At 45.2% G+C, this 13,366-nt stretch overlaps 1 protein-coding gene across 1 annotated transcript in view; it reads right to left on the bottom strand.

Moving 5' to 3' along the window:
- Positions 1 to 13,366, bottom strand: part of LOC116272854 (short transient receptor potential channel 2-like) — a 40,917-nt gene that overhangs the window by 26,849 nt on the left and 702 nt on the right. Inside the window, 4 exon segments of the mRNA XM_031661702.1 lie at positions 1,685 to 1,863; positions 3,546 to 3,701; positions 4,809 to 4,950; positions 8,979 to 9,144. Coding sequence (XP_031517562.1) covers positions 1,685 to 1,863; positions 3,546 to 3,701; positions 4,809 to 4,950; positions 8,979 to 9,023 — 522 coding nt within the window. The 5' untranslated portion in view covers positions 9,024 to 9,144.

Here is a 13,366-nt window from a genome sequence, read left to right on the forward strand (position 1 = left end):
TTTCAAGACTTCAAGGGAGGAAGTAACTGCAAATGCGACACAAAATAGTATGAGAAGCAGGCCGGGCGCGGTGGCTCACGCCTGTAATCCCAGAACTTTGGGTGGCTGAGGCGGGTGGATCACTTGAGGCCAGGAGTTTGAGACTAGCCTGGTCAACATGGTGAAACCCATCTTTACTAAAATACAAAAAATTAGCCAGGCGTGGTGCTGTGTGACTGTAATCCCAGCTACTCTGGAGGCCGAGGTGGGAGAATTGCTTGAATCCGGGAGGCAGAGGTTGCAGTGAGCCGAGATCATGCCATTGCACTCCAGCCCTGGGTAACAGAGCGAGACTTTGTCTCAGAAAAAAAAAAAAAAAAGAAATAGTAAGAGAACTAGAAATAGAAATGGAACATGAGGATGCGACAGAATTACTGCAATCTCAAGATAAAACCTGAACAGATGAGGAGTTGCTTCTTATAGATGAGCAAAGTGGTTTCTTGAGATGAAATCTACTCCTGGTGAAGATGCTGTGAACATTATTGAAATGATAAAAAAAGATTTAGACTATGACATAAACTTAGTTGATAAAGCAGTGGCTGGATTCGGGAGAATTGACTCAAATTTTGAAAGAAGTTGTACTGTGGTTAAAATGCTATCAAACAGCATCACATGTTACAGAGAACTCTTTCATGAAAGGAAGAGTAGATTGATGTGGCAAACTTAACGGTCTTATTTTACAAAATTGCCATGGCCAGCCCAACCTTCAGCAATAACCACCCTGATCTGTCAGCAGCTATCAACACTGAGGCAAGATTCTCCACTAGCAAAAAGATTACGACTCGCTGGCCGGGCGCGGTGGCTCAAGTGTATAATCCCAGCACTTTGGGAGGCCGAGGCAGGCGGATCACGAGGTCAGGAGATCGAAACCATCCTGGTTAACATGGTGAAACCTTGTCTCTACTAAAAATACAAAAAATTAGCCGGGCATGGTGGCAGGCACCTGTAGTCCCAGCCATTCGGGAGGCTGAGGTAGGAGAGTAGCATGAACCCAGGAGGCGGAGCTTGCAGTGAGCCAAGATCGCACCACTGCACTCCAGCCTGGGCAACAGTGTGAGACTCGCTGAAGGTTCAGATAATTGTTGGCTTATATACACTGAAAAACCAAAAAATGTGTGTGACTTGCTTTATTGTCATGATCTGGAACCAAATCTGGAACATCTTCAAGGTATGCCTATATTGTGTTGTACAGGGAGAAAAGCAGGGGAACAAATGAAACTGCAGAACACACATGTAAAGATATAACTTTGTTTAAGGGAATAATGACAGAGAAACTACACGGGAGCTTTGGGGCTTACAGTGCTCAAAGGAAAAGTCTGATAAAAGCTACAGTCACCCAATAACTTAGAAATAAAGTACGAAGTTAAGTTTGGATCCAAGAATAATTTATTTATGGCTAAAGAGCAAATGGTCCAAAAGTTTTGTGTATACTGTATCCAAGGCTCACTCATTTCCTTATTCCTTGTGTGAGAGAGAGGAGTTCACTCTTACCTGTAAGAAAGGGTATCAAGCCCACTGATACTTGTATTTGTGTGTGTGTGTGTATGTGTGGGTGTGTCTATGCCTCAAACAAGCACCAGCTTCTTAACCAGAAACCTGCAAAGGAAGGGCAAACATTAAATCCTCACTCCACCATCATACATACCTTGTTCAGCACAGAGCTCACAAGGGCTGAGGGACCCAACACAGAGTCATCTAAGGAGTCCAGAGAAGAACGCACCCGTAGAAAGGCCAGGCCAAAGGACTGATGACGCGTGAAGGGTTGGGAGCAGGTCAGGCGAAGTCGATCCCATAACTCTCCTGAGGCTGGAGCCAGGAAATCAACTCAAGGGAAAAAGAGAAAGAAAATAAGTGGGGAATGGAAATGCATAAATGGGAGAAAAAGAGGACGAAAAGGTCAATACTAAGGAAAGGAGCTATAGAGAGTAACCTCCAACAAAAGGAAGAAGGAGGTCATCAGTAAATGTCCCCTTAGGCTCAGGTGCTCAGGGTATGGTAATGCCAAGCAGGCCAGTCAGGGCATTCTCATATCCAGTCCCTCGCCTTCTCGTCATCATTCCTCTGTCACAGTTCCACACCATTCTCAGCATGAATTCTATTCCTTCTCCAGGGACCTCATCAATATCTCATTTTAAGAAGTTACCTGCAGAGTAAGGGCCCAGTGGATTACCTGAGATATATATCAACCCTTCCTGGATCATAAGACTTCAACCTCCCTCACACCACCACCACGTGCTCTACATGCTCACAGTATCACATTCCGATATCACAAACCCTCCACATCTTTAGTTCCTAACACTGTCCAGTCAGTACTTCACTTCCTCCAAATCATATGCCCCTCCAATGTCACTCTTCCTTTACAACATTACAAATACTTCCAACTTAAAAACAGACAAATCCTTATGAGACCGTACATTCCTAGAGGATAGGAATCAGATCTTATGTTTTTTCTGTAGTGCCTAGTGAACAGAGATTTGTATAAACAGAATTCAGTAAACATTATATACTATATAACTATAACCACTATGTAGCCTTCCATCACTTACATAAACATCTATCCGCCGGGCGTGGTGGCTCACACCTGTAATCCCAGCACTCTGGGAGGCCGAGGCGGGCGGATCACAAGGTCAGGAGATCGAGACCATCCTGGCTAACAGGGTGAAACCCCGTCTCTACTAAAAATACAAAAAAAAAGCCAGGCGTGGTGGTGGGCGCCTGTAGTCCCAGCTACTTGGGAGGCTGAGGCAGGAGAATGGTGTGAACCCGGAAGGCGGAGCTTGCAGTGAGCCGAGATCACGCCACTGCACTCCAGCCTGGGTGACACAGCAAGACTCCGTCTCAAAAAAACAAAACAAAACAAAAAACATCTATACTACATCCACACTTATACCCACAAAAACTTATTATTGTTATTATTTTTTGAGACAGAGTTTCATTCTTTTCGCCCAGGCTGGAGTGCAATGGCACAATCTTGGCTCACTGCAACCTTTGCCTCCCAGGTTCGAGCAATTCTTCTGCCTCAGCCTCCTCAATAGCTGGGATTACAGGCGCTTACCACCATGCCCGGCTAATTTTTGTATTTTTAGTAGAGATGGGATTTCACCATGTTGGCCAGGCTGGTCTCGAACTCCTGACCTCAGATGATCCACCCGCCCCGATCTCCCAAAGTGCTGGGATTACAGGCGTGAGCCACCGCGTCCGGCCACAAAAATAATCAACAAGTGTGTGTGTGCTATATATTGGGCCCTACTGAACCACAAGTTATGTATAAATATAAATAGTTCATAAATCTCCATCTCTCCAGCTAGCATGCATCCTCAGCACACAGATCTCACACACAAGCACACCATTCCTTAACCACCCTTTGCCCCCAACAGATATAACTAAGCCCCTGCACAGGCTCCCTCTCACAGTCTACACCTAATAGCACTCACAGCCCTCTTTAGTACTGCATCTCTGTTTCTCATAAAGACCACCCCCATCTTTTCTGCTTTTGCCCTCTTTACCATCTTTAAACATGCGGACCCCAGAGCGGTTCTTCCCCTGCTTTGAATCAGTTAGAGACATTAGCATGGTTGCAGGGAGCAGGGTGACGAAAGGTCTGTCTAGGGGCCAGGAAGAACGGCCCACATCAATTTGCAGGAATGCACAGCCACAGTTACCTGGGGACAAAAGGTTGAGAGAAGGTTAAGAGGGATGAGACATCTGAAGACAAAGGAATAGGGTGGAAGGAGGTCACTTCTCTACTTCACAGCTAGTTGAAAGCCAGAAAGGTTTATCGATATGTGGAGTCCCACAGGGAGCCAGTAACTGGAGTGGAATGAGACTCCAGTCCACTAAATACCAATGTCACACATTCACCATGTTCCTTCCAGCCAGAACCCTTCCCCTGATTAAAGAGACTTGTTGCTTCTCTGTCCTCTGGCCCTGGTAGAGAGCGCTAAATTCTGTCTCTTTTAATTCCTTGCTAGGGAGCCTGACATCTCTCTGTCCTGACGAAACAGACCAGTGGACTTGACAGTTCCAGATTCCAGAGAATTCTAAGGTCAATCTTCTCAATCCCTAAACTCCTATTCAGCCTTCTTGGATTATCCTTGCACAGTTCATCTCTCCAGCATCCTCCTGACACTGACATTTACAGGTGTATGCAGGTTCTATTTGTTGTGATTTATTTTTATTTTTTGTGAGACAGGGTCTCACTGTTGCCCAGGCTGGAGTGCAGTGGCATTATCCCAGCTCACTGCAGCCTCAAACTCCTGGGCTCAGATGATCCTTCTACCTCAGCTTCTCATGTAACTGGGACTACAGGTGTGCACGATCACACCTGGCTAATTTTTGAACTTTTAGTAGAGACGGCATTTTGCCATGTTGCCCAGGCTGATCTCAAACTCCTGGGTTCAAGGGATCCTCCCGCCTTGGCCTCCCAAAGTGTTGGGATTACAGGCATGAGCCATTGTGCCTGGCCGGGATTTATAATTACCTCAGTGTCCTAAGGTTTTACCCAAACCACTAAGATCAAAGCATGGTAGTTATGTTGCATAATTTGAGGAGCACCATTCACATTGTATTCTACGTGAATAGAGCCCTTGGAGTTCTCCACACAGATCTGCTCCAAGGGCAAGGGCCACATTTCCGTTTGACACCCAGGTAAAACTTATTCCATAAAGGCTGCTCAGCCAGAATGAACTGAGACACGCTAGTGGAGTAGTTAGAGGGGACTATCATTCCTGTATTCTTCCTCAGAGGTTCCTAGGCCACAGAGAACTCACCCACATCAATGTAGCCAATGGGCACTGCCCTCTCCAGCTGTAGTTCTACTTTCAGTTGCCCACTCTTGTCCTGAGGGCAGCTGAGCCAAGGTCTCCTTGGATTATCTGGGTTTAGCAAGTTCTCTACAGGATACCTGGGATCCTAAGTAAGAGAGGAGGAGAAAATCAGGAATCTCACTGAGCCCAAGGGAAAAAGGATGCCCACAAATGAGGGGTCCCTAAAACTCCAAACCGTCCCAGTCATCCTAACATGATAGACAAGGCACTAGATGGGAGGCCATAGGAATTCTGTTATCATGTGCCAAGTGGTTTACAGGTATCATTCTTCTCTATCTCATTTACCAAATGACCTCCTTTAATCTTCACAACAATTCTTAGGTGGTTACTATTATTACTTCCAAGTTAACAGATCAGTACTGAAGCTGAGAGGTTCAGAAACTTACTGAAGGCCATAGGCTCAATAACCAAGCAAAGCAGAATTCCCAGGTTTCTGAAAGCAGGGCTCTTTTTTTTTTTTTTTTTTTTCCGAGACAAGAGTCTCACTCTGTCACCCAGGCTGGAGTGCAGTGACACAATCTCAGCTCAATGCAACCTCTGCCTCCCGAATTTAAGCAATTCTCTGCCTCAGCCACCTGAGTAGCTGGGATTACAGGTGCTCACCACCATGACTGGCTAATTTTTTGTGTTTTTAGTAGAGACGGGGTTTCACCATTTTGGCCAGGCTGTTCTTGAACTCCTGACCTCGTGATCCACCCACCACGGCCTCCCAAAGTGCTGGGATTATAGGTGTGAGCCACCGCGCCCAGCCAAAAGCAGAGCTTTTTTTTTTTTTTTTTGAGACAGTCTCACTCTGTTGCCCAGGCTGGAGTGCAGCAGCGTGATCTCAGCTCACTGCAAGCTCCACCTCCCGGGTTCATGCCATTCTCCTGCCTCAGTCTCCCCAGTAGCTGGGACTACAGGCGCCCGCCACCACACCTGGCTAATTTTTTTTGGTACTTTTAGTAGAGATGAGGTTTCACATGTTAGCCAGGATGATCTCAATCTCCTGACCTTGTGATCTGCCCGCCTAGGCCTCCGAAAGTGCTGGGATTACGGGTGTGAGACACTGCGCCCGGCCTAAAAGCAGAGCTCTTAACCACCATGATACGCTATTTCATTTATAAGATTTTTTTTTTTTTGAGATGGAATTTTGCTCTTGTTGCCTAGGCTGGAGTGCAATGGCGTGATCTCCGCTCACTGCAACCTCTGCCTCCCGGGTTCAAGCAATTCTCCCGCTTCAGCCTCCCGAGTAGCTGCGATTACAGGCATGTACCACCACCCCTGGCTAATTTTGTATTTTTAGTAGAGATGGGGTTTCTCCATGTTGGTCAGGCTGGTCTCGAACTCCCGACCTCAGGTGATCTGCCCACCTCGGACTCCCAAAGTGCTGGGATTACAGGCGTGAGCCACCGAGCCCAGCCAAGATGTTTTCAAGGACATTTATTTATCTTTATAGTTATTCTGTGGGATAAGAAAGTCAAATATTTTTATTCTAAGTTTATAACTGATGCTTAGATATAAAGTGATTAATCAAAATCAATAATAATGATATTGAGATATAAATTATGAGTTCTAACCTAAAGTCAGATATTTTTTGGTTGACAGATCTTGAGTAAACTACTTTCTCTCTCTGGGTCTAAGTTTCTTTCCTTCTGTAATCCCAGCTACTTGGGGGCCAAGGCAGGAGAATCGCTTGAGACTGGGAGGCGGAAGTTGCAGTCAGCCGAGACTGGGCCACTGTATTCCAGCCTGGGCGACAGAGTGAGACCCTATATCAAACAAACAAACAAACAAATTTCTTCTTTTTTTTTTTTTTTTTTTAAGAGACAGGGTCTTGCCCAGGGTGGAGTATAGTGATACAATCATGGCTCGCTGCAGCCTCAAATCCCTGCAAAGATCACTTGAGTGATCCCCCTGCCTCTGCCTCCTAAGTGAGTAGCTGGGACTACAGGTGTATGCCACTGCACCTAGTTAATTTGTATTTTTAATTGAGACAGGGTCTTGCTCATTGCCCAGGGTACAGTGCAGTGGCACAATCGCAGCTCACTGTAGCCTTAACTTCCCAGGCTCAGGAACCTCCCACCTCAGTCTCCTGAGGAGGTGGGCTACAGGTGCATGCCACCACACCCGACTAACTTTTGTATTTTTTGTAGAGATGGGGCTTCACCATGTTTCCCAGGCTGGTCTTGAACTCCTGGGCTCAAGCAATCTGCTCACCTCAGCCTCCCAAAGTGCTGGGATTACAGCTGTGAGCCACCGCACCTGGCTATTTAAAATTTTTTTGTAGAGATGGGATCTTGTTACATTGCTCAGGTTGGTCTCCAACCCCGACCTCAAGCTATCCTTCCACCTCAACCTCCCAAAGTGTTGGGATTACAGGTATGAGCCCTCTAATCTAAATGTGTTCATCCATAAGTGAAAGAGAGAGACCAGACTCATGGTTTTCAACCTTTTCTGTTTTAGCAATAAAACCCTTTTAACTGAAATCTTACACTGGTGTGTGTGTGTGTGTGCACACGCACATGTGCATATTTTTTTGATAAATAAAAGGAGAGCTCTGGTTAGAGCACAGGTAGGGAGGACTAAGGACATACTTGTCCCCTTCTCCCTTTCAACTTCCAGAAGTGGGTCTCTCTACAGAGTACAGCTGAAAACACAAAGTTTGAAACTAGCTAATGTTCTCTAGCATTTTATAAGGCTAAGAGTCTATGAAGCAGTCGGGCGTGGTGGCTCACGCCTGTAATCTCAGCACTCTGGGAGGCCAAGGCAGGAAGATCATGAGGTCAGGAGTTTGAGACCAGCCTGGCCAACATAGTGAAACCCTATCTCTACTAAAAACACAAAAATTAGCTGGGCATGGTGGCATGTGCCTATAGTCCCAGCTACTCAGGAGACTGAGGCAGGAGAATCACTTGAACTCAGGAGGCAGAGGTTGTGAAGAGCCAAGATCACACCACTGCAGTCCAGCCTGGGCAACAGAGCGAGATTCTGTCTAAAAAAAATAAAAAGTCTATGAAGCAAATTGTTTAGCCTGACCATGCAGGTAAGGAGGGTAAGTGTAATACTATTTTTCTTAGAATAGGGGTTAATATATTAGTTCCTAAAGATCCTCTAAGGGTCTTTTCTTTTTCTTTTTTTTTGATACAAGGTCTTGCTCTGTCACCCAGGCAGGAGTGCAGTGGCACAATCATGGCTCACTGTTAGCCTCAACCTCCTGGGCTCAAGTAATTCTCCCACCATAGCTTCCTGAGTAGCCGGGTCCACAAGCACATGCTCTCACACAGGGCTAATTTTTAATTTTTTGTGGAAATGGGATCTCCCTGTGTTGCTCAGGCTGGTCTTGAAGTCTTGGGCTCAAGAGATCCTCCTGCCTTACGCTCCCAAAGTGCTGGAATTACAGGCATGAGTCCCATGCCTGGTCTAAGGATCTCCCTGAAACGTGTGGGGATGTTTTTGACTGTCACAATGACTAAGACACCTGGGGGCCAGGGATGCTAAATATCTCATCATGGAAAAGATATTGCTACAAAATACAGACTTATGGCCCCAAATGCCAATGGCACCCCTTGAGAAAGACCAGGATAACAGAAGAGGAAGAGGGCGAGTAGGAGTAAATAGAGCAGTGACAGGAGAGGAAAGGGTGGGAAGTCCCTAAGAATCACCACATCAGATCAGGCCTGGTCTCAGGGCCTAGAATCTAGCCCTAATTGGGATATTGTAGAACTTTCAGGAAGGAGGCTGAGATCACACTTGATGGTGGTGGTGATATCCTCACAAGTCTGGGATTACCTCAAGTGCCCTGCCCTGTTCTCAATGATAGAATGATCGAACTCCCCTTCTAAGGATCCTGGTGCAGTTTCTGGTCTTACAGCTTTGCCAGAGCCCTACAAACTGGCTGGAATCCTGAGGGTGCTGCTTTGTGTACTTTCAACTTCTGAGAATACTTCTTTTGCGCTTCCTGCACTTCTGTGGGAACAACCTGAGGGCAAGAGCTGTTTCTTCTCTTAGACTCTGAACTCACAATGTCTCTTCTGTTAGATTGGGAGTTTCCTGAAAGTGGAGCCAAGACTCCTGTTTTTTCACTCCTTTCAGTTTATCAAGAAAACAAATCATGCCTGCTGATTAATATACCTGAGAAGAAAATGATACCACATGGCTGATCTTCACAGGAGCCATGGTGGCCCAGCAGCTGTTTCAAGTACAAGGCAAAAATGCTTCCTCCCAAGATTTCTTCTGTCACTACTTTGGCACTGACTATGTGTTAGCTTCCAGAAAAGCAAGAATCCTCATATCACTCCTGAAAAAGAGAACAGAAGAAAAACAAACTAGCCGTGCCTGTGATAACAGGAGTTATTTGCAGCAGTCAGTTCATTTCTTTCTTTATTTTTTTTTTTGGGGACAGAGTCTCACTCTGTCACCCAGGCTGGAGTGCAGTGGTGCGATCTTGGCTCACTGCAAGTGTTGCCTCCCAGGTTTATGCCATTCTCCTGCCTCAGCCTCTCAAGTAGCCAGGATTACAGGCACATGCCACCACGCCCGGCTAATTTTTTATACTTTAAGTAGAGACGGAGTTTCACTGTGTTAGCCAGGATGGTCTCGATTTCCTGACCTCGTGATCCACCAGCCTCGGCCTCCCGAAGTGTTGGGATTACAGGTGTGAGCCACTGCACCCGGCCAAGTTAGTCCATGACCAACATGGGCCTGGTGGGAGTGGTGGCAGGGAGTAGGTTTGGATCAGCTGATGAGGCTCCAAAAAACACAAAATAACTCGAATGCAACCAGAAGGCAACACAGCAGCAAGTGCAAAATAATATATTAAGATGTTAATGTTGGATTTGTATATACGTGAGCTCTCAAGGGCATGAATTGTGCCTTAAATTATACACCTTTATATCACTAGAGCCTAGTACATGGTAAGGATAGGCAACAAATGTTCAACAAAATATATGACACAACTTTTTTTCTTCTTCTCCTAAAATGAATCTTCCTACATTTAGCTTTTCATGAAGTTATTCCTCTACTAGACATCTTCAAAGACTTGCTGATTTATGCAAAACCCTTGGTAAGCTGGGTGTGGTGACATGTGCCTGTATTCCTAACTACTCAGGAGACTGAGGCAGGAAGATCACTTGAGCCCAGGAGTTGGAGGCTGCAGTGAGCCATGATGGTGCCACTGTATTCCAGCCTGGGTGACAGAGTGAGACCCTAACTCTAAAAAAAAAAGTTCACATGGGTATTTGTACTTCGTGTTTTGCTAAACATTTTAGGTAAACTTTTAAATATATGCAAAAACACACATATTAGTATAATGAACTCATGCATCCATCACCTTGCTTCAACAATTCCTTGCTGAGAGGAGTTTTAAAGTTGTCTGAATGTCTTTAGGTGGAATATCTTCAAATATTTAACCCTGTCTATTTTATTCATGTTTATTACCCATCTGGCTCCTGAAAATATGAGTCCATGACTCTTGATATACTCCTGGCCATAATGGTCTTTTTGCTTACCCTCCCCACCAAAAGTTTTTTTCCCTTTTCTCCAAGATTTTGCTCATGCCATTGCCTATGATTGGAATGTTCTTTCTCTTTCCCATTTACCAAATCTAATGCATCTTTGGTGCTCAAATGTCACCTCTCCTCTGCTGAAACACCTTAAGGTGACAGCTCCATCCTGTCAATCCTCACTTAGCCTTTAACAGAGTGCCTCATATTACAATTATATGGGATATGTCTTCTTTGTCCCTTGACAAATTGTAAGCTCTTGGGGGACAGGTTTCATGTCTGATTCATTTCTGTGTACCCAATGTAAAAGGGAGAATATAGTTCCTGATTTGCAAATGTCTGTTGAATGAATGACCATAAAAATTGTGCTCCAAAGGGCTCACAGTCATAAAGGATTCAAAGTGGGGTAGATTGTAGCAATAGCAGTAACAAACTCTTAGTGAATGCCATTCAAACATCAAGCACTCCTCACAGGCCACAGCCAATATGGGGCTAAGGCTTCAAAGACAGAAGAATGAAAAATGAGTCCTGAGTCTCCTCTCTAGGGCTCAGATTAATTAAAGCTCACTATTCCCACTACGGGAACTCACTGGGCACACAAATATCTTTCCTTCTTTCTGCTAGATTTTGGAGATATAAAAATAATAAAAATAAGTAAGATATAGCCTCTGTTTTGAAGAAACTCACAGTATATTTTTGTGATTTGATGCAAAAAACTCCACCATCTCTCATCGTCAATGAACACTCAGGCCAGGCATGGTGGCTCACGCCTGTAATCCCCGCACATTGAGAAGCTGAGGACGGTGGATATCTTAAGCCCAGGAGTTCAAGATCAGCCTGGACAACATGGCGAAATCCCATCTCTACAAAAAAAAAAAAAAAAAAAAAATTAGCCAGATATGGTGGCGTGTGCCTGGAGCCCAAGCTACTAAGGAGACCGAGGCAGGAGGATTGCTTGAGCTTGGGAGGCAGAGGTTACAGTGAGCTGAGATCGCACCATCATACTCCAGCCTAGGAGACAGTGAAACCCTATCTCAAAAATAAATAAATACATAAATAGGCCGGGCGCGGTGGCTCAAGCCTGTAATCCCAGCACTTTGGGAGGCCGAGATGGGCGGATCACGAGGTCAGGAGATCGAGACCATCCTGGCGAACACAGTGAAACCCCGTCTCTACTAAGAAATACAAAGAATAGCCGGGCGAGATGGCGGGCGCCTGTAGTCCCAGCTACTCGGGAGGCTGAGGCCGGAGAATGGCGTGAACCCGGGAGGCGGAGCTTGCAGTGAGCTGAGATCTGGCCACTGCACTCCAGCCTGGGCTACAGAGCGAGACTCCGTCTCAAAAAAAAAAAACATAAATAAATAAACACTCTTGGTTTGGCAATTCCGACAATCAAACTGCTTGTAGTTCTCACAAGATTAAGTTCTTTGAGAACTCCTTCCCTTACAAAAACTGTTGCTGCCATTTTTGGTAATTACTTGTTTACCCTGTGTGCCTCCTTACTAAGTAGTAAGCTCTTTGAGGATGTGGATTTTTGTCATGTTCATGATCTCCCACACTTCAGAGCAGCATCATGATTCTGTCAGAAGCAATAAAGTAATGAATGATGCTCAGGAAATTGGTTGACAATGAGAAGAAAAACAAAAGTAGATCCCTACCTCACAACATATTTAAAAAATTATACCTAGGCTGGGCATGGTGGCTCACACCTGTAATCCCAGCATTTTGGGAGGTCGAGGTGGGTGGATCACTTGAGGTCAGGAGTTTGACACCAGCCTGGCCAACACGGTGAAACCCTATTTCTACTCAAAATACAAAAATTAGCTGGGTGTGATGGCACATGCCTGTAATCCCAGCTACTAGGGAGGCTGAAGCAGGAGAATTGCTTGAACCTGGGAGGCAAAGGTTGTAGTGAGCCAAGATCACCCCTCTGCATTCCAGCGTGGGTGACAAAGTGAGATTCTGTCTCAAAAAATGAAATAAAATAAAACAAAATAAAATAAAGACAAATAATTATACCTAAAAGGCTGGGTACAGTGGCTCACACCTGTAATCTCATCACTTTGGGAGGCAGAGGCTCAGGAGGATTGCTTGAACCCAGGAGTTCAAGACCAGCAACATAGTGGGACCCGATCTCTACAAAATATTTAAAATATTAGCCAGGTGTGGTGGCACATGCCTATAGTCCCAGGTACTCAGAAGGCTGAGGTGGGAGAATTGCTTGAGCCTGGGAGATGGAGGCTACAGTGAGCAGTTATCACGCCACTGCAGTCCACCTGGGTGACAGAGCCAGACCCTGTATCACTCAGGTTGGGCACAGTGGTTCACACCTGTAATCCCAGCACTTTGGGAGGCCGAGGCAGGTGGATCACTTGAGGTCAGGAGTTCGAGACCATGGCCAATATGGCGAAACCCCGTGTCTACTAAAAATACAAAAATTATCCGGGCGTGGTGGCGTGTCCGTAGTCCCAGTTACTCGGGAGACTGAGACACGAGAATCATCTGAACCCAGGAGGCGGAGGCTGCAGGGAGCCCAGATTGAACCACTGCATTCCAGCCTTGGTAACAGAGCAAGACACCGTCTCAAAGAAAAAAAAAGCACTTGGATTAAAAAACAAAATGAAACACAATACAATACTGTATAATCATGGCTACGTATAATTTTTAAAAATGGATTGGGAGAACACAAGCTAATTCTAATCCATAATAGTTGCTTCTGGAGAAGATGAGAGGGTAATGGGCTTGAGAGTAGAAAAAACAGGTAAGTTTAACTTTTATTGTATTACCTAGCTTTTAAAAAATGAGTAAGCAAATAAATCATAAGGCCAATAGTCAATTTAGGGTGATGGGTGTACGGTGTTTATAACATTCTCCGTATTAAGTTTCACAAAATGAAAATAATTATTTTTATTTTAAGTACATGAGATGCCTGTAGATGATGTAAATAATTCCCTGTAATTTTCTGTTGGTCCCAATATAAAGCTGACTTTTCTAGACGTTCTGTGGACTCACAAGCCA

Source organism: Papio anubis, unplaced genomic scaffold, assembly GCF_008728515.1.
Source record: "Papio anubis isolate 15944 unplaced genomic scaffold, Panubis1.0 scaffold227, whole genome shotgun sequence".
Lineage (NCBI taxonomy): Eukaryota > Metazoa > Chordata > Mammalia > Primates > Cercopithecidae > Papio > Papio anubis.